This window comes from Petromyzon marinus, chromosome 11 (assembly GCF_048934315.1).
Source record: "Petromyzon marinus isolate PM22_M1 ecotype Great Lakes invasive population chromosome 11, UKy_Petmar_22M1.pri1.0, whole genome shotgun sequence".
NCBI lineage: Eukaryota > Metazoa > Chordata > Hyperoartia > Petromyzontiformes > Petromyzontidae > Petromyzon > Petromyzon marinus.
This window is the reverse complement of record NC_133677.1, coordinates 10,197,421-10,218,561: the sequence shown is the minus strand read 5'-3', so window position 1 is coordinate 10,218,561 and position 21,141 is coordinate 10,197,421. Positions and strand designations below refer to the sequence as shown.

The 21,141-nt window shown below is 44.1% G+C and overlaps 1 protein-coding gene across 2 annotated transcripts in view; it reads right to left on the bottom strand.

Annotated features, from left to right (window-relative positions):
• Positions 1-21,141, bottom strand: part of KNDC1 (kinase non-catalytic C-lobe domain containing 1) — a 107,990-nt gene that overhangs the window by 29,520 nt on the left and 57,329 nt on the right. For both annotated transcript variants that reach the window (XM_032952052.2, XM_076066366.1), the window contains exons 6-16: positions 20,732-20,849; positions 16,690-17,606; positions 13,764-13,878; positions 12,249-12,314; positions 10,635-10,696; positions 9,991-10,149; positions 8,615-8,698; positions 6,675-6,828; positions 6,141-6,285; positions 4,457-5,286; positions 1,749-1,896 (exon numbers count right to left, since the gene is read on the bottom strand). In XM_032952052.2, coding sequence (XP_032807943.2) covers positions 1,749-1,896; positions 4,457-5,286; positions 6,141-6,285; positions 6,675-6,828; positions 8,615-8,698; positions 9,991-10,149; positions 10,635-10,696; positions 12,249-12,314; positions 13,764-13,878; positions 16,690-17,606; positions 20,732-20,849 — 2,798 coding nt within the window. The remainder of the gene's footprint in view (positions 1-1,748; positions 1,897-4,456; positions 5,287-6,140; positions 6,286-6,674; positions 6,829-8,614; positions 8,699-9,990; positions 10,150-10,634; positions 10,697-12,248; positions 12,315-13,763; positions 13,879-16,689; positions 17,607-20,731; positions 20,850-21,141) is intronic.

The following is a 21,141-nucleotide window of genomic DNA, read 5'->3' as shown; positions in this document are numbered from 1 at the left end:
CATGGGTACACATGGCCTGATCGAACAGTATCACAGGCCCTGCGAACGATGCTATGCGTATCAATAGTCAACACCATTCACCAGGGTGGTCACTGGCGGTGTGTATCAATAGTCAACACCATTCACCAGGGTGACCACTGGTGGTGTATCAATAGTCAACACCATTCACCAGGGTGGTCACTGGCCGTGCGTATCAATAGTCAACACCATTCACCAGGGTGGTCACTGGCGGTGGGTATCAATAGTCAACACCATTCACCAGGGTGACCACTGGTGGTGTATCAATAGTCAACACCATTCACCAGGGTGGTCACTGGCCGTGCGTATCAATAGTCAACACCATTCACCAGGGTGACCACTGGCGGTGTGTATCAATAGTCAACACCATTCATCAGGGTGACCACTGGCGGTGGGTATCAATAGTCAACACCATTCACCAGAGTGACCACTGGCGGTGGGTATCAATAGTCAACACCATTCACCAGGGTGGTCACTGGCCGTGCGTATCAATAGTCAACACCATTCATCAGGGTGACCACTGGCGGTGGGTATCAATAGTCAACACCATTCACCAGGGTGACCACTGGCGGTGGGTATCAATAGTCAACACCATTCACCAGGGTGACCACTGGCGGTGGGTATCAATAGTCAACACCATTCATCAGGGTGACCACTGGCGGTGGGTATCAATAGTCAACACCATTCACCAGGGTGACCACTGGCGGTGGGTATCAATAGTCAACACCATTCACCAGGGTGACCACTGGCGGTGGGTATCAATAGTCAACACCATTCACCAGGGTGACCACTGGCCGTGCGTATCAATAGTCAACACCATTCACCAGGGTGACCACTGGCGGTGGGTATCAATAGTCAACACCATTCACCAGGGTGACCACTGGCGGTGGGTATCAATAGTCAACACAATTCATCAGGGTGACCACTGGCGGTGGGTATCAATAGTCAACACCATTCACCAGGGTGACCACTGGCGGTGGGTATCAATAGTCAACACCATTCACCAGGGTGACCACTGGCGGTGTGTATCAATAGTCAACACCATTCACCAGGGTGACCACTGGCGGTGGGTATCAATAGTCAACACCATTCACCAGAGTGACCACTGGCGGTGTGTATCAATAGTCAACACCATTCACCAGGGTGGTCACTGGCTGTGCGTATCAATAGGCAACGCCATTCACCAGGGTGGCTACTTGGGCTAAACCGAGCACCTTTGCAACGAGCTGCAAAATTGCACTTCTACATTGCCTTTTATGTCAGGCAATGAAAAAGTAGCCCCCTACCAGCTCTTGTTTTCAAGTAGCCGCCTATCAGCTCTTGTTTTCAACAACGGTTACAATGTCCTTCTGCGACTCACTTTTATCACTTGTGTCACGTGCCATTACTCTCTTGTAAAAGCTGTCAAAAATATCCATGTTTTACAAACAGCTTGTTCAGTATGACATCGTTAAGTCCACTCTGTAATATATGTACGAGCATGTGAATTGACTGGTAAAAGGGAATGCGATTTTAAGGGAACATTACGTGAACATTTAATCATCTTTGCTATATAATCTAAAATGGCAAAAAAAGAAATGATTGCAGCTTGTACTTTAATACAAAAGGGAGCATTAAACCAATGCTGTCATAACAGAGAAAGTAAAATGTGAAGTTTTTTTTTTACAAGTTATAGTACTGTAACCTTTTTTCCTGACAGCTCTGCACCGTTACGTCTTAATTAGCCGTACCTGTCAGGAGTAGGAGGCGGCTGCCCGCTCACGGCCTCGTACAGGTTTTCCAAAAGTGTCTCATCCCAGTAAAGGTCGCTGAATTTCTCTGAGACTGCACTGCAGAAGGTCGGAAACTTGAGACCCTTCAGCGACATGATGTACTCAGCTGTCAACACAGAGCCGGCAGAAATGACAGGAATCGTAAGTATCCCAGCATGCATTGCACACGTGAATCAATAATCGAGTTAAACAGGTTCGTGAAATCTCAAGTAGGGTCAGGCAATATAACGGTAGATTGTACGATATTTCAATCCATGATGATTGCTTCGTCCGTTTTTAAAAAAAAAACATTCCTTTTTCGTGATTATCGTCGCTCATTTTAATCTTAAGCATTTTATTTCCTTGCAAAATACTCGGGAACTAACAAACTCGATTAAAGTTGTAAATAATTTACTATTATCCATTATATTGTTGCGACATGTTATTTTTGATAGTAACTGAGGGCATGACATTTATTATACATCATGATTTCAGGAGTAATTTATTATTTTTGTGCAACTGACAGTGAGCACATTATATGAGTTACATATTGTGATGATGAGAATAACTTACTGTAAGCCTTTGTTTGTTGAACTGCAATTTAAGAGCTATGAAGGATTACTTATATCTAATGGTATAAGTATAGCAAAGCACAACAATAATATAATAAATAAATAATGCGCAACTAGATGATTGGAAAACTGATATCGCGATTATAGTCATATGAAAAATATATTTAATTATATTCCATCGTCAAAAATGATATCGCCACAGCCCTAGTCTTGAGCTAGTGAGCATGGCTCATTCCATTGGAATTCAATTACATTTAATAATTTAAGTAGTCAGCCTCATGATATATATTATTTTTTTTACAAGGAACATTGGGATGATCATGAAAGGAAGACACTTTAACGAGATAATGGGAAATATTAAAGTATTAATTTGGAATGAACTAAATTTGCACACACGCACGTGCACGCAAGTAAAATAAAATTCAAAGTTTCACCAAGTCCTCCCCATCTACACTAACACAAAGACAAATGTTATGGCCATTAATAGACTGTTGGCGCAAATTCGATGTGTGAACACCCATCACGTTGCATGGAGCATGAGGGGTGTTATGGCCAGACCCAAACCATGCCACCTTTGTCTTCCTCGCGATATTTACACACCAGGTACTACTTTAAGGCTGAGGCGACCTAAGGGAGGCCCAGGACCAGTTTAGAAATCACTCGCCACTGATGTTAGCTGTGGCCAGAAATGAAACTCAGGTTGCCAAGTTCAGAGTGCAGTGTGCTGAAAAATGCACTTCCATTCCCCATTACACAAATACACTATACATACTTTTCGCACCTCCAATTAGCACGGTGGGCTACATACGGTGTGAAGTTCAACATAGATAGATGTGCGCACGCATACAAAGAGATTATGTGGTCAGCACAATGCTTGGCCATCCTTTCTCTCCATTGCTGGCATTCACACATTGCACCGGTAATCAGTTTTAGCTAGTTGCCTTGGGGGAGGCCCAGGCCACATTAAAGATTGCAAGGAGCAATGCTAGTGTGCAACGTAGGCAGGAATTGAGGGCCACCTGTATGGAACTGAAACAAAGTAACCAACTCGGTTGCACTAGCACTCATTGTAGCCCCACACATTCTGTGAATTCATCGTCATAAATGTATATACAGTGTTTTTTTTTTAAAAAGATGGACCCGATTTGAAATCGCTATATCTTTGAAATTGGTTCCATCTTTTTGAAACACCCTGTATATTTGAGGAGTGGTGTGGCTAGCACCACAGTCGGCCACCAGGTATTAAAATAATGGCAATAGGAAATCATATTTGAATTCAACATGTACAGCCACAGTGAAGGAACAGTGATTGACAGGCACACTCATTAAAATACTGGCCTCAGCAACTCGGCAAAATAAGCAGGTGGCTAACAATTGTTCAATGTGGAAATTTCACACTTAAATGTTTCCTGTTCAATATATTACATAAGTGAGGCAACTTATTTTTACCTGTACCCCTGAAACTATGGGCAAAGTAAAATGTTTGCAATGGCTGGTATATGTATATGATTAAAAGTATTTATTAAAAAAATGGAAAATGCTATTTGATAATTCCTGTAAAACTTTTTTCACAGCTCACATTTGGACATTTTTTTGATTATCATCTAATTATCTGCATTTTTGGCAGGACATATTTGTAGGTTTAAAGTTAGTACAGTGGCAGTGGAAGTGTTAAAACGATAAAGGTCACATTATGACTTGTGCGCTGAAGTCACGATCGGCAGGACGCAAGTTCAAATCCCGGTCAGCAGATAACCGAGTCTATTGTTCCACTGACATGAACACAGTGAGTGCTACACTGTGGTAAGTAACCAGTGGACATCCTATAAATAGACGACCCTTGGTCGTGGGAATGTAGAATTTCCATCACCGGCTCACGGCCACCAAGAGAGATGGGTACTGCCTCATTGCACGTTCACGTTTGAGAGGGGAGAATTTGACTTTGAGTTTCTATTCACAATTCTGAATGCCGTAGCCACATCACTGCATGCATGCAAAGAGTAAGAATGCATTATTGAGTGAAACAACACGTAGAAAAATTATGCAGTGGGTACCACGCTGATAATCGTTTCCTGAATACGCACACCACGAGGAGACACCGCAGGGTTCACTCACCCACAGCCAGATCCTCTACCCCGTTCTCCATGTAGCCATCGAAAGCAAACTCCTCACGGATCAGAAGGTTAACTCTTCGCAGCGGGCCGCTAATGTCCGCCTCCGGTGCGGAGCACCACGGCGAGGCTTTCTGCAGGGAAGCTGGCGAGGACAGCGCCGACGACGGCAAACTAAGGCCCTCCGAGTCGACGGACGTCGGTGTGCCCTGCGACGACGAATTCGACACACCCCGGCTAATTACGTGGGGCGCTGCTGTGAGCTCCAGGGGAGCGCAAAACAGCGAATCGGGCTTTCTTTCCGCTTGAGTGCGCCCGGAGATGGCGACTGCTGCCTGGTTGGAACTCTTTACGTCAATCTGCGCGGGCCATTTGAAGAGCACCGAAGGCACGCTATGAGCCAGATGCGACTGTGTCTGACTGGGCAGGATGACAGGAACGAGTGTGAAGAGCCCCGTGATTGGATCCTGTTGGAGCATAAAATTTGGCACTTGGGTGCCCGCGGCCAGGATCTGGTCCAAGCTGAAGCTGGCGTTCGAATTGGGGGACGAGGAATCCGTTGCGCTATCGCTGGAGTCGGAGCGCAGCATCTTCTTGTTGCCGGAGGAGGCGTCCGCACTTTGCTTTGTGGAATCAGGTGACCCGCTATCTGGCGAGACGGTGGCGCTCAAGGTGTCACCTCGGCAGTCTGCCGCAACAGAGCCCAGCGAGTTCCCCGTGCCGTCCTCTGCCTCGCCAGTGGCAATTCCCGACTGCCTCTGCGTGACTTCTTTGTTTACAGTTTTTATCGCCTGTTTATCTCCTGAGATTTTTGCAACACATCCTTCAGGGCTCCTGCAATACCAGGTGTAAACGTGCATGAGTTAATTGCCGGTTTTATATATGTTTTGCATATTACACAAAAACTTTGCAGAATACTGCTATTTACACATGTACATACAATACTTTGATTATATGTGTAAACACATGTACAATTTAATTGTAGAATTATAAATAAAGTGGCTGAATAGTTGCCAAACTCTATACAGCCAGGCTAACAGTAATTTGTACTGGAAGAAAAACATAGTCATCTAGTAATTTCTACTGAAATTTGTCTTCATAATAACATTAATGAATTATAATATTTCCTGATGACGACCGCTTGTGTTGCGATCGAAACGTCGTAGTTTTTTTTATATCTTCTTTGAACTTATCTACGTGAAAGACCCAACAAATAATTATAATATTCTGCCAGTAGGGGGTGGTAATACCGCTATCGATGTTTCCAATTGTATTCTTGGTTCTTTCGGTTAAGTCACGTAGAAGGGAAATAATAAAATAATAAAAATAAAACAATACAATTCTCACGACGTTTCGATTGCAACACAAGCAATCATCATCAGGTGTGAAAAACCACAGCAAGAACATTTTTAAAAAGTGGCGTTTTTTTTCTTCAAATTTTCTTGCTGTGGTTTTTTACACCTGATGATGATGATTGCTTGTGTTGCAGTCGAAACGTCATTATAATTTTATTTTTCATGTTTATTATTTTATTATTTCCCTTCTACGTGACTTTACCGAAAGAACCAAGAATATGAATTCCTGCAGTCACGAAAGCTTTAAATCGAAAGTTTCCAATTGTGTCAATGTTGGTGCGAGCGGCGTGCAAAAACGGCCGTCTGTGATTCGCGCCGGGGGAGTTTGCTCGCCTGGTCGTTTCCCGGCGGAGGACGATGGGCTTGAAGTGCGTGGCGGTGGACGTGAAGGCCGTGGGAAGCTTGCCAGGGCTACCCTCGTTGGGGACGGGGCCCTTCACGGCCGTTAGCCTCGCCTCGGCTGAGATCGGGACGAAGCCTGGGATGCGAAAACACTGTGCTCAGCATAGGGGCAACTCAAACCAGCGTCGGCGTTGAACAGAAGAGCTTCCTCTATTTAAAAGGGCTTCTCATTTTTCGTCACGAATGGGGGAAAAAAAAGCTGAATGGCAGAAATGTTGCTCTGTCGACATCTGCTTATTGTTTACAAACAAAATAGTAGACATGATTTCTGATGACCTACTGGATGACAAGGCTGTCGATTTTGAATACATGAATGAATTAAAACCTACTTCTATAAAAGGTTGAAAACCCATAGGGCGAAATGTTTTGATATGCGTACCAATGCAAATGTGAATAACTAAAGAGATTACACAAACATTCAAATTAAAAAAACCCAATGAACATTTGAAAAATGCAAATTCCAACCTGATTTTGTCGGTGATGTTTTGGTAATGAGCTGCATATTCTCTGTGGCGGGCTTCTTTGTGTTGGTGTCGGCAGTGTGCTTGGTGCATTCAGAAACGCTCTGTGTTGGCATTTGGGGCTGCAGTGACTTCTGAGCCTCTGCTGCACATTGTTTCTGAAACAAGAGAATTATTTTTATTACTCCAAGTGAATTAATCTGAAATATCAACTGGTATTTCCCTTGCATAGAAAACAAAAAAGGGCAAGACACATTAACACAGTAATGCAATAACTATTCTGATGGTGCAACTGATGATACATGGTTTAATAAAAGAAAATCATCCAGTGCTGGGAAAATAAAATGTCACGTTCGTTTCTTAAGTAAAATTATTCGCATACATCAGATAGGAAAAGTACAGAGGTTTTACAGCGCACCATATAATTTCAGGCCACAATATGAACAAAAAATACATATGTTAAATTACCTTTAAGCAAAATGCTTAATTATATGGTTGCTTTATATCCATTTAAAGACATGTTTTTGGGTAAAAAGTAAAAACGCTTAAAGGTTAAATCTGATAAAGGTCTCCCCAAGCCGTTACGCCATCTTTCAGGGTCTCGCAATGAACAATTACAATGTCATCAGCAAATCTGAGATGAAATACAGTATTCCCTCCATTTATAGTTCTCTAATAAAATTTGCTGAGAAAACGTCGCTGCGAATAACTTTGGTGAAAGCAGAGTTTTCATTGTCTGACTTCCCTTCTCATATGTATGTATTTGTCACTTTCTTATTTCAATCTCAGTAGAGAGGGGGAGTTGACAGTACGCATAGAGGAGTGGGATTCCTCGTCTCTCCAGAAATGAAATATAGAGTTATGTGTTTCAAGAGCACATCAGATATAGTCGCCCAGCCAACATTAAAGCTATTAGACCAATCCGAGTTAAAAATATGCCAAATGTTTCTCATCCTCAACATCAAAAGAATATTGCTCAAATTTTAAAAAGAAGCCCGTATTTGGTATATTAAGAGTGCATCACCGAGTTATTCATCAGGTCAATACATACTCAGTATCAAAAGTAGTCTTTTCAAAAATAAGAAAACTGAAAATATTCAGTTTAGACAAGTGCCTAGTGTAATGGAAAATGATAAAGGAGGCTTTACAACTTAGCTTTTTAAACATTCCGCTGAACAACAAAACAACCACAAGGCTGTCAGAGATGAAATGACACAATATTTCAGCGGGGGTTTTTTTCCCCGCGGGGGAACTAACTATCGACTTTAGTCCGTTGTTGTTGTCCTTTTCATGAGAACAAACACAGAAGCCAAATCTGGTGAAGGATCCCAAAAAATGCTTTCACCAGGGCTTTCTGCATGAGCAATTAATACATAATAAAAGGTTACAGTATGATAAGCACAAGCTCTAATTTTAGACTATTTAAGATAAAGCCAAGTTTGTTTCATATCTATACAGTATATAATTATTACAAGTGGAGCAGACAACTGCCATATGGGGCCTGCCGCAAGGGCGATTTCACAGTTACAAGGAAAGAAATAATTGGAAAATGGGGAAAGTCTTCTAAACTAAACTATTTTTTTATTTTATCAGGTAAATCCCACTGAGCTATATAGCTCTTTTTCAGAAGCGACCTGGTCACAAGTGATTGCCAAACTAAGTGGCTTATCACATGGAAATGTATTAGAGCCAAACACTTTAAACGCACGTTCATTCTAAATGTTGAGTGAAAAACCGGAGGACCTGGAGAAAAATCCACCCGACCGCGGGCGACAACATGCAAACTCCAAAATATACAGGCATCAGGGTCGGGATCGAACCCAAGAGCTCCTGCACACCAGGCGAGGTAGTTAACATCTCCTAGCCACCGTGGCACCCCTTAACCCATCAGCGGGAAGCTACAGACTGATGCTGACAACAATAACAACACAATGCTTTCTGTACCTGGGTTTGCAGTGTCCGACTGCGCAAAAAAGCACACGTCTCACGGGACGATATCCCTCGCTTATCCTGATAGTCGCTGGATGCCTGGGAATGGGAACACAATGCGATGCTAAAATACTCCCAAAACAAGAAACACGTACATTTCATGACCGTTTCGTAACAAGTAAAGGTGTCAGATTATATTACTAGGCGCAGAATCGGCATGGTATTAAATAACGAAGCATATTTTATTGCAATTATGCATTTCATGAGTGTGTGATACAGTATAGCTGAGTACTTGGTGTTTTCATGTAGTGTACTGTTATACTGTAAATATTGTGTGACACTCAGAAAACATTATGAACATTAAAAATATTACTGTACTCTTAGAAACTTACAAAGGAATGTCTGATATAATAACATTTTCAGATCAACATGCAGTATACGAAACAATGCAGACACGCTCTCACGCAAAGTCAAGGATCGCCCGTTATAGCCTTAACAGACTGTTGGGGCAATGTCCCGTCTCTCAGCCAAGCTAACAAGTTGACTCAAATGCTGTCATTGTGCACCTATTATGGCTCACACTGTACAGCAGAAGAACACAGTGATGCCTATATCACCTTTGACTCCTCATCGCTGGTGTTGACATCCACATCCACCCGTGTCCACTATGACACACACACGCTAACAGAACTGCCACTAATTGTAGGTGGCGAGCATGTGCATGTCACGAATGCAGTCAATATGTGCTAGCATCTAGACCATTTAACCACTAAGCACAAACCGAGCACACATTAACACACGGGCGACAAATGGAACACAGCTCTCTTGTTCAGCCTCATGGACCGGAGGGGCAAGTACGGATTTGTGAGTAGCTACTAAGGGTGCACAGGCAAAGTGGGGTGGTATGTAGGCCCAGCACAATGCCCATGCCACATTCGTTTCTCCAGTTACTAAAGTTTACACATTGCAACCGGTACACCTAGTACGTTATGAGCCTTGAAATAAAGAACGAAGAAAGCCACTGCTGAATCCAAAGTAAGAAGACGACAAATTGCCTTAAGTGATGCAATTAAAATTGTATAAATGAAGTGGCCATTATGCCCAGGTCACTTGTGGCTGAGGGGACCTATGGGGTCACGTTCAGGGCAGGTTTAGCACACAAAACATCATCAAATCACCCACCCTCCCTTCCACGCCACACAGAGGTACACAAAACATCATCCAATCACCCACCCTCCCTCCCACGCCACACAGAGGTACACTAAACATCATCCAATCACCCACCCTCCCTTCCACGCCACACAGAGCTACACAAAACATCATCCAATCACCCACCCTCCCTTTCACGCCACACAGAGGCACAATATGTCGAAAGGTGTAGAACTTGGCACCTTTATGATATGGGCCAGCGAGGGCCTGTCCTGGGGTTGATTTTTGGCCATGCTCAACAACAGCTGCTTGAAGGGCCCGCTCAGCTTCAGCTTCTGACAGGCAGCCAAGTTGCACTTGGCCGCAGACCACAGAGTAGCAGCCAAGCCATACACACAAGACTGCATACGAAAGAGATGGCAGGGCACTTTAGCTACAACGTGGTTCGTTATGGCATTTTAATATGTCCTGCTGTTATATATATCAACGATAAACTATAAGTCAAACACAGTCGCCGTAGACTAAGTCCGCCGCAAAGCTTTTCAGCTTTCAAGTTGTTTGGCGTAGATGCATTCTGTTACGGCCCACTGCAACACGTGCCAATGGGTGTGCAGGAGTGCGTGCTTAATAACAAGTTCTGTGAACCTCTGCCATTTAATATCCAAAATAAGTAATTTGGTAAAAGACACGCTGAGCGAACCGTGTGTAAACATATTTTCTGGTCAGTTCACTCTCAGCATTTGCCATGAAGTTAAAGGAGGAGGAAATTGGCTTACCTCTTTGTCAGTGCTCGTTCACCCCGAGAATGACGTCAAGAAAGCCCAGAGGGATATCCAAGCAACGAGCGTAAACAAATCGAAGCCAAGTAAGGGGGTGTTTTTATTACCTTTTCGGAAAGCAGCCCGTTGTCCTGTAACTCGGGAGCGAGATAGAAAGCTTGCACATTTCCTGCGTTGAATACAAAGCGATAAATGACTCCATCACACTGTGTGCAGTAAAAAAAAAGACAAACAGGGCGTTGAAGAGTAGCGGTTCCCAGCCCGTGGTATGCGTACCTCTGGGGTTTACGCGGAACATCAAAATCATAATATTTACACTGGAGGAATCCGATGAGCTATAAAGCTCCTTTTCAAAGATGTACAGTAGGGGCGGGTAAGAATGTTACAACAACAAACAGTACACAAACACAAAGTGCATGAAAAGGTAAACAAATCGGCCAAACACAAACAGATAAAACTAAACCATCCCCATCCTACCAGGCAAAGCCCACTGAGGTGTTAACTTGTTTTTCAGAAGCGACAAGGCACAAGAAAGTGGCTTATCATTTGGACATTTATAGCACCAAAGTAATCTAAATCTCAATGCATCTCAAGGGGGGTATGCGAGAAATATGAAGGAATGACGGTGATCACGGGACTGAGGAGTGTTGCTCAGCGCGTGTGCATGAGCATTCCTAAAGCTATAAACTACATTATTTTTACGTTACTCGGTAAGGCCTACTAATCTAAATTTTTGAGGCGACCTAGCCACAAGTACTCGGAACACACGTTTCTAAATTTGGAGGGAAAAAAATCAGAATACCGGCAGAAAAATGCACGCCACTACGGGGAGAACATACAAACTCCAAATATACAGCAGCAGGTGTCAGGTTCGGGATCGAACCCACGGCCTCCTGCATACCGGGCGAGGCAGTTAACATCTCCTAGCCGCCGTGATGATGATGATGATGATGATTAAAGAGACACTCAAACTCCAAATATACAGCAGCAGCCATCGTCAGGGTCGGGATCGAACCCACGGCCTCCTGCATACCAGGCGAGGCAGTTAACATCTCCTAGCCACCGCAACGCCCTCACATGAAGTCGGTTACATGGAATTTGGCGAACCCGTGCACTCAGGTGTCTCCGTTTTAAATGTGTTCTGCAAGTGCTCTCTCTCTCTCTTTCTCTCATATTTCATCATATTCGTGTTCACATTTTACACATACACTAAAAATATTTACGTCAGAACACCTCTCCAGCCTTCTCCTCTCTGCTTCGTAGTGACTCGGCTTAAACGGTTCAGGAGCATTTTCGTTGTTTTATGAAAGTGCAAATATTTAATTGTACATCTCTAGTTATTTGCTATTATGTTATTACGTGTCAACCCAATGTATTCGATGCTAATTAATTGCCAATTTATTAAAAAATATATGTATTAGTTAACTTGCAGGACATGCTGGTGAAGGGGTACATGAAGAGTGAGGGTAGGAGGAGAGTTGATAGGACCAATTGGGGGTACACGGAGAGCTTATTGGGCTAGTAGAGGGATACGCAAAGAGGTCATTGGGCTAGTGGGGGGTACGCGGAGAGTTGATATGACCAGTGGGGGGTACGGGGAGAGTTAATTGGGCTAGGAGAGGGGTAAGCAGAGAGTTGAGAGGGCTGGTGGGGGGTGAAAGGTTACGAACAATTGGTTTCGATCATGGGGGGAGAGTCGAGGATAATTTACACGGACCCACCTGGTGGAGGGCAAAAGGTGGCAGTCCCCTGCGTCTGTATGAGCAGTGTGTCCACAGACACGTAGACTGTTTAAAAAGTGTTCGGGAGAGGAAAAAAAGCACATTCGTACAGTGAAGTTATTGTTCAATCACTGCCATTAATTCTTAACATGTGTGCCAATAATTGAACCAATAAATACTATGGACGGGGATTAACATGTTTACCGATTGCCCATTTCCGCATGCTAACGCACACTATTTATGTTTTGTCACTAACTCCACCGGGCAGAACATGGTCAATATGCCTACATGTACATTGTGCCTCGTACTTGAAGCTTTAGAGATAATGTCTGCCCTATATTGGGTTTTGGCTTAAAATAACAAGCACGTGTGTCACGTGGACAAATTGATTTTACAACAGGGTAAAATACATTAATTGAGGTGTTAATGTCCACTTGTTAACAATCAAATAGGTGGTTTCACAAACGCATGTTACTCTCCATTTGATATTAATAATACTTTGCCAACGTATGGACATCTCAATTGAATGTCAAGAGTGTTTTCAAGATTGGCCCTGCCCAATAAACATGCGATATTTGGTGAACGTTGGCGCAAAGTCAACTGCCGTTTGGCCAAACATTGCATGTTTACTAGGTGCTCGGGATGTTGGGTTATTGCTTTTAGTAAGATCTTAGAAGCTAAGCATAGTTGAGCCAGACAGTGCTTGTATGGATGTCACACCATGTGCAAGACCCAGGTGCTATAGGCGTTGTGGGCAGTAGAGGGCAGTGCAGAAAAATCCATCGTTCCGCACTCCTCTCTGACCTTCACCAACTCCCACTGCCCAGCGTGGTGAAGTCTGGTCCTATAATTCCTCACGCCCCGCAATGCATGGGGAGGCGCTCATCCAGCAGTGGACTCGCAATCGGGCTGTACGTGTGTCAAGGCCGCAGCCATGGAGTCAACATTGGGGGGGACCAAATCTTTCAGGGCGTCTGGGGGTCCACCCCCAGATAAAAAATCTAAATTAGAAAATAATTTCCTGCCTAAAATATTTAAAAAAATTCACTAACACATAGGATGGACTTTTTATTTATTTTTTAAACAATAATGCTAATAGTGTATTGTATTACATTGCTCTGTTTTTTTATTTTTTACCTTTTCTTGTTTCATTGTATGTAATGGCCAGAGATTAGGGATTAATAAAGTACAACCATAACCACAATCATATACTGTAAACATAAATCTATTTTATAGCAATATATTGGGGGGGGGGACATTTTGAGCATATTTGAATATATATTATAATTACGGCCTTGACGTGTGTCACCTTAGAGCGCTGCACCATCAAACAACTCCTGATGCCATCGAATGAATTTGTCGAACTCAACACACACACACACGCACGCGTGTTCACATTTGTTCAGTGGCTTTTGCAAATGCCGTCCGAAAGAGAAACTGCAACAATGAAGTAAAACTAGACGACGTGAAAGTCCATCAGGTCCCGGCTTAGGTTGTTAATCAGGGTTGCCTCACCTGGTAACTGCTTGTTTCCCTGCAGGGTCAAGGCCGCCTCCCGGCAAACACACCACAGCAGCTGCTCCCCCAACGGCTTGCCCCACCCGGCCAGCACGGCTCCCAGAGACACCTCCTTGCCACCGCGGACAACGAATTCCATGCACGGAGATGGACAAACAATATCAGCGACGACGCCGACGCCGACGACGACACATTTCATTACACGGGCACTTGCCCGAGGAGGATGTTACTACTCGCAGTGCGGTGGCGTGTGTGTGGTGTGTGAACACAGCGCTGCATTGTGCAGCATGTGCTGGCAAAGAGACAATCAGGATAGCATCGTCCTGCTCCAAGCAAAGTGAGAACTGGTCATGCATCAACAGGCCCAGATGTATTTGTACTCCCGTTTGCTTAATCCGTTTAAAAAAGGCAGACTCTTCACGCCCACAATACACCCACGCGCAAACTAGCGAGCGCACACACACACCATCTCACTAGAACTTGTTCTGCCATTCGCATACATGAAGGCCAACTACCATCACAATAGTGTCAACATTGCGCTGTGCTGCTGATGATGATGATTGCTTTACCATGGGGTGAATAAGTGACGTCGTGGTTAGTGCATTGGGGATATAAACCTGGCTAGCTGGGTTTGATTTCCAGCCATGGTGAACATCAGTGGCAAGTGGAGTCACCAAACCACAAAAACGAAAGTGATGAAGGATGATCCCATGACGGATATAGTGTGGATTAACAGAGGACTGTAAATTACTGTTACGCAATGCGTTATTTGGTGATGCTGCTGCATTGAAAGTGGTGCACAAGCACCCAAAACAGATAAAACCCCTCACAGTAGAGGGCAGTATTGTCAGGTATGCACTGAAGCCCATTTAACAATGGTGGTTATTAATAATTTAAAACACTGTTGCAACCTTTGTTATTGCGAAATGAAACACAACGTTTTCAATGAGCCTGCTAAATTAAATGCCTTTAAACATTTCACAACCTCAATCTTCATTCTTTTCTCACTCCGTTTGCCATACAACTATGTATTTGCATCTCCATACGTAGTTGCTCTTTTGCCTTTTCTCTGGGCACGTTTATGATCACCACTCTTCTGAAATCCCTCATGTACAGGAATTCAATCTGTCAACCAGTTCATAAGTGGCGGTGCTTGGCTCTAAATTGCGCTGGCAACAGTCTGCCTTCGCTGACATGCACAGGTGGGTTCATTAAAAGAAACTGGATTTCACTGGCAGTGGATTAATCATCAGCACGTTCTCACATAGAGAACCCATCATTTGGCTCAGGAAAAAAAAACCCATAGACTCACAGAGACCCAAAAGACTCACACAGAGACATGTAGATTCACCCATAGACTTATTTACGTAGAGGACGCATTGACCCACATAGAGACCCACTGATAAACGCTTTCTCCATCAGACAGGATTGCTAGAAGAACCGGTCTGGTGGAGCTCGCCGCTGCCACCACCAATCACCACACTGCCTTTCAATGATCAATTAAATTTCGATTTAAAGCTTTCGTGACTGCAAGGATTCATCTTCTTTGGTTCTTTCGGTAAAGTCACGTAGAATGAGAATAAAATAATAAATTAATAAAATAAAATAACACAGTAAAATTCTCACGACGTTTCGGCCACAAGAAGGCCACTTGTGATGTGGCCGAAACGTCGTGAGAATTTTATTGTGTTATTTTATTTTATTAATTTATTACTTTATTCTCATTCTACGTGACTTTACCGAAAGAACCAAAGCAAATGATCAATTAGTCCAGCTGGACGTGGCACCTGAGACTGGAGAACCCGAGACGGACTTTGTTGCCTCCACAACTTGGAGCCCCGAATGCTACTCATGTAACTCGCCTTTCTTCATCGTGCCGCGTAAAATTGTGTCCCTTACCACTTTGTCGCATCTCTCTTACCCTCTCCTGCTAATTTCTGAACGCATTACCCATGTTTTTTCTCACTTAATTACAATTTGCAATTTCCAAATTCTAACGCAAACAGTTTTATCGTTCCCGCATTTTCTTTACTCTCAGCGAATTTGGGTTAACGAATGGGCCGCAAACTTTAGTCAGAAACTTTCAATAAGGAAACTCTCACTTTTTTTTGTTTATTCGAAACCTATTCACCATTAGCAGCACGATGTGGTCAACACTTAAAGAATGGCTCTTAAATCCCAGCACATGGCCTGTCAAGAAAGAACAAACCAATTTCAATGAGTTGCTTCAGAGGGGCTGACGAAATAAAATAGCTGCCTTACCCCATGTACCAGTGCACATCGAAAAACACTACGGCTCACCAAGCTACCGTCATTATTTTAATGGTGTATTTGGGAATACGCCGTGTGTGGGAGTCTGGGGAGTGTGCATGCTGTCATTGGTGGGGGGTCTTTGTTTATTACCATGAAAGCGAAGCTCCTTTACACAATAGCAACTCCCACGTGGAAATGGGAAAGAGCCATGCAGATCTGCGTTATCTCCCGCTGCTATGTAAGCACCTTGGTATTAATCGCACAATGCCAGGCTCGCCACCACACATTTATTGAGAGGTATCGTATTGTGGAATGCGTTAGAGGCGTGGGCTCACGCAAGGACTGTCAAACTCGGAGTGCATGGAAATGAACAGTCAGTGGAGCACAACAGGGTTTCAATAATTCATTCCGAGGATGGATTTGAACTTGAGGCCCCAGAGATTCCAGGCCCCGAGCCCTGATAATGGAGCTTTATCCCACTGAGCTACCAAAGCCACTTGAAGATAACGGGGTTTGTAGACCCAATTAAAAAAGTTATTGACTGAAGTATGATGCAAACACACACATACACCGACACGCCAACACAAACAAACAAGAAAGACAGAAATGGATGGATGGTAAATAAGGTGGAGAGCTCTTGATTTGATTGCATGTGAATGGCCATATGTACCTCGATGCTCTCTCTGCGTCTTTGCAATTGTGAACTGCTGACAGCGTCGGCGTTTCTCGCTGCGGAGCCGCTGCCAATGCGGTCATCTCCTTTCCCCGCTCGCAGCGTGGGATCGCTGTCCTCCAGCCGCCGCTTGTCCACCAGCGTTGGCCAGTACGTGAGCTGCCCGCCCACCCGGAGGTTGCGCTGTCTCACAGGGCTGCTCCTGGTCAGCCGGTCGGCCCTCTCGCCGTCGTATGGCGAATCCAACGACCGGCAGCGCTTCACAATCCTGGTGGCCGTGCCGGACGTGCGCGTCGCCCCCTGGCCATCGGCGGCCGAGCCCGATGCTTTGTCCGAGTCGGCGACGGACCGAAAGCTCTCGCTCACCTGCTCGTCGAGCGAGTGCACTTTAAACAAGTGCCTCGCGGCGGGTTTCATCGTCAATTCATCCGGCACAGCGGCGCGGCTTGATTTTGTGCCTCGGGCGCAAAAGTCGACGGCAAAGTTCTCCTTGCCGTCGAGTGCGGACGCATGAACGAGACTCTGCTGCTGCTGCTGCATTTTCGGGAATGCTTCGACGGGGATTTTGGGCAGAAGCCGCCGTTTGAGCGGAGAACAAACTGTGGCTCCAGCAGCCTCCACGTGTGGCTGTGCCCCTTCAGACAATGGAACGAGATCAAACAACCCCAACAACTCTTTACAGTGACGTTTGCTGCACTCTGGCTTGCCGTCCTCTTTCTTCTTCTGAGGACCTGTCTCACCCTGCGGTTTCGTGCTGGGATCCTGCAGACTTCCCCTGTCATCCTTGTCTGCCTTCGCTTTGGCTGGTGCTGCGTTGTGAACCATTCTATCAAAGCTGAGGTCTTCTGTGCTGGACGATCCGTCGGCTGGGTTCCTTTCATTGAATGTCAAACGCCAGGAGTCTCCACCGCTATCTGTTGTAAAAAGACCAGCGAGGGTTAATTCAAATTCATTTATTTATTCATTCAATCAGTTCAAAATTTGTTTGGTTGCTTTCGTGACTGCAGGAATTACTCTTTGTTTTTTTTCGGTAAAGTCACGTAGAAATAATAAAAATAAAATTACATAATTTTAATTTTCTTATTAGCTGCGTTGCTGCAGGTCTTCAGGAAGTTTGACAAAGGTCGATACATTGCACACAGGCTGATGTTGTTTTGACATTGTTCGTGACTATTTAAAATAAAATCCATAATTTTGAACTGCTCTTTGGTTTTTTCGGTAAAGAGCAGTTCAAAATTATAGATTTTATTTTAAATAGTCACGAACAATGTCAAAACAACATCAGCCTGTGTGCAATGTATCGACCTTTGTCAAACTTCCTGAAGACCTGCAGCAACGCAGCTAATAAGAAAAGTTATATTCTACATTATTGATTTGCGCTACAATTGCTGGACAAAACTAGCAAGGGAATGACAACTAAGGAAAATAAATAAGGGACTACATAAATAAGCAAACACAATCTCATCACCCTCAACATTAACACTGCCTTATAACAATAAACATAAAGACGGTCAAACAATAAACAGTTCTTCGGAGGCCACAGCCCGAAACCTTAATATATGTATTTTTCTTAAATGGCGGTTTTAATGTCAAAGGTTGGCGATATTTTTTGTTTACAGGCTCACAAAGGGAATTCTAGAGATGTAGTAAGGGTGCATAAGGACGTGTGAATGAATCATATTCCATCTGCAGATGCTAGACACAAAGACATTGTCCCACTCAACAGAGGACAGAGATTGTCCGATGAGTCGGGCAAGCGCACAAGTGCTATTTGCAATAACTTTATTCCAACTCATCAATAACGTGGGTGGGTGGCAGGCAGTAGGTGACAGGCCCCAAGGGTCCTGTCGTGCTGGGCACGGCTAATAAGCAGCCGCGGCATGAGCAATGAGCATTGCTCCGTACCCCGTGTCCTAACCAGGCGCACAGAGATTGTGAAGTTGCACATCTCAGCACGAAATCCAACAAAAATCTGAATTTGCCGCGGAGTTTTCACCATGCACAGTTCGTCTTGTCGAACACAATCAGGCTTTACGTAGCTAGCAACCACTGCTCTTGCAAAGCACGAGCACAGAGGAGTGGTAATATGCTTTGAGTCAGCTGCTGTTAGAGAACTAATTGCATAATGCAATGTTCTATCGTCTGTTAAGGCACTGGCACTGACAATCCAATGTTCTGCTTTCAGAGTAATGCCGTGCTGTGACAAGACCGTTGCGAAAAACACAGAACCCATGACTGCTGTCAAAGTTAGATCAACTGCTCCGCAGATGCGAGCGTATGATGTTATGCTCTCATATAAAGATTACGTTGATAAATTGATAACATTTTCTTGGAGAGACGTATATGTGTTTCTACTAGAGTCGGAAAAGTAACTTCCTGCGTACGCATTGTAGATGGCTCTTACTCATAATACCAGATCACCCAGTCGTGCTGTTTCAGCAGGCCATGCCTATTGGTGCACTATGTGTTAGCTTGGCGTGGTCTGGGACTGTTTCGATGTTGTTTTTGCCCAATCTTGATAGATCGGACTTATATAATAAATGTATAGATTACGCATTTATTTATTTTAGTGACATGCTTACCATTTTTCTCTTCTTGCACTGCTATTGTGTTGTTGTATTGTTTGCTGTTGTAATTTGCTGACCCACCCATACTGGACATCTGTGAAAAAGAGCTTCATAGCTCATCGGATTCCTCCTACAGTCTAAATAAAAAAAAATCTGATTCCAGTCCAAAACCATCACTTTACCCTACATTGCTGGGATCACAAAAAAGATCTCCAAAATCTTGAATAAACACAAGATCCAGGTCCGTTTCAACACATTACATAAAATCCGTGATCTGGTTCCGTCTGTAAAAGATGTGATTCCGGACATACAATACCCTGGTGTCTACAAACTAAGTTGCCTCTGTGGTAGTAGTTACATTGGAGAAACCAAACGCCATGTCTCGGACCGCATTCGTGAACATAAAGCAGACCTTAAACACGGTAGGACCAACACCTCGGCCATAGCAGATCATTGTTCTAATTCAGTAGGCTCACATGCCATTGACTTTTCCAAGACGGAGGTTCTTTGTAAGCCATCTGGCTTCCATGAGAGATTCGTTCATGAGGCTATCCACATATACAAGCACAGAGACAATTTCAACCGAGAAGATGGATTCTATCTTAGCAATCATTGGAAAGATTTGATAAATCATTTCAGTTCTTGATTGATTGTTCACGCTTACAGTGGCTTTCAGACAGCATACATTATAAAAAATTTCGTCTCCCCCCTCCTCTTTTCAAAAAAATAGATGGACTAGTCCTGGGCAAACTGCCAATCGCTGCGCGTGACACCAACGTTTTTTTTTTATAAATAAATAAATGTGCCGTTTTAAAAAGAAATTTATGCAAACCAACACACCTGATGATGACCGTTTGAGTTATGGTCGAAACGTCGTGAGAATTTTTTGTTGTTTTATATATATTTTGTTGTTTCTCTTCAACGTGACTTTACCGAAAAAACTAAGAATACCAGTCCAACTTGTTGAGACAAATTGGTCCTGAGGAATATGAATGGCAATAGGCTTTGGAATTAATCGAGCCGGTTACCCATGTTTTTAAATTAAATATTAATGACATTAAATTCAGTTGTAGAAAAATTAGACTGGGGATATATCAAGCGAAAAGAGGGAGCGCTTGTAAAAATACACCTCGTAAGGAATCATTATGTGACAGAAGTGATCAAATAATCTCGTGTGCGGGTGCCAGGTGAATTGTGAGAGATCGTTGTGACTTGGGGAGACCTTCATCCCACAGTCAATTGACTGTGGCCGATGATGCTGATGCTGATTGAATGGTTCGACCAATTAACTCTCATGTCACGTATTCGCGACTGTGTGCTTTTTCTAAGAACCATCAACAACTAGGCTGATCCCCCCCCCCCCCCCCCCCCCCCACGTGTGTTGACCCTTGCATTGAGTGGCGTCAGCGTTAAGTGTAACATGGCACACGGCATGGCCTTCGCTGCAGAAGAGGCGGTCAGTGCTGAGTCACCGGAGGCCGTGTTGATGGACTCGATGGACAGGACCCGGCGTCCCGTGGCTGAGAGGTGGCGGCAAACGCTGGCGGACGACTCGTTCTGAAGCCGTGACTGGCACAGCCTCAGCACCGTCTGCAGGGCCACATCAACGGAGAAGGGGCGGTGATGGTGATGGTGATGGCGATCAGCGTGTACCCCATTAATCTCTGCATTATGTGCACCATTAGATTTTGTTTGTAGCTGGCCAGCCAAAGCCTGAGGATTAATGAAATGTGCGCCTAAGCAGAAATAACACTGTTATGTTTGCCTTCAGAGTACATTTGACTCAACTGGCCATACATTTGTAGAACTAACTGTGGCGTAGTCTCCCGTGTGTAAAGGCAGCTGGCAAGTAGGCATGTAAGGATTTATACCCATACATTCA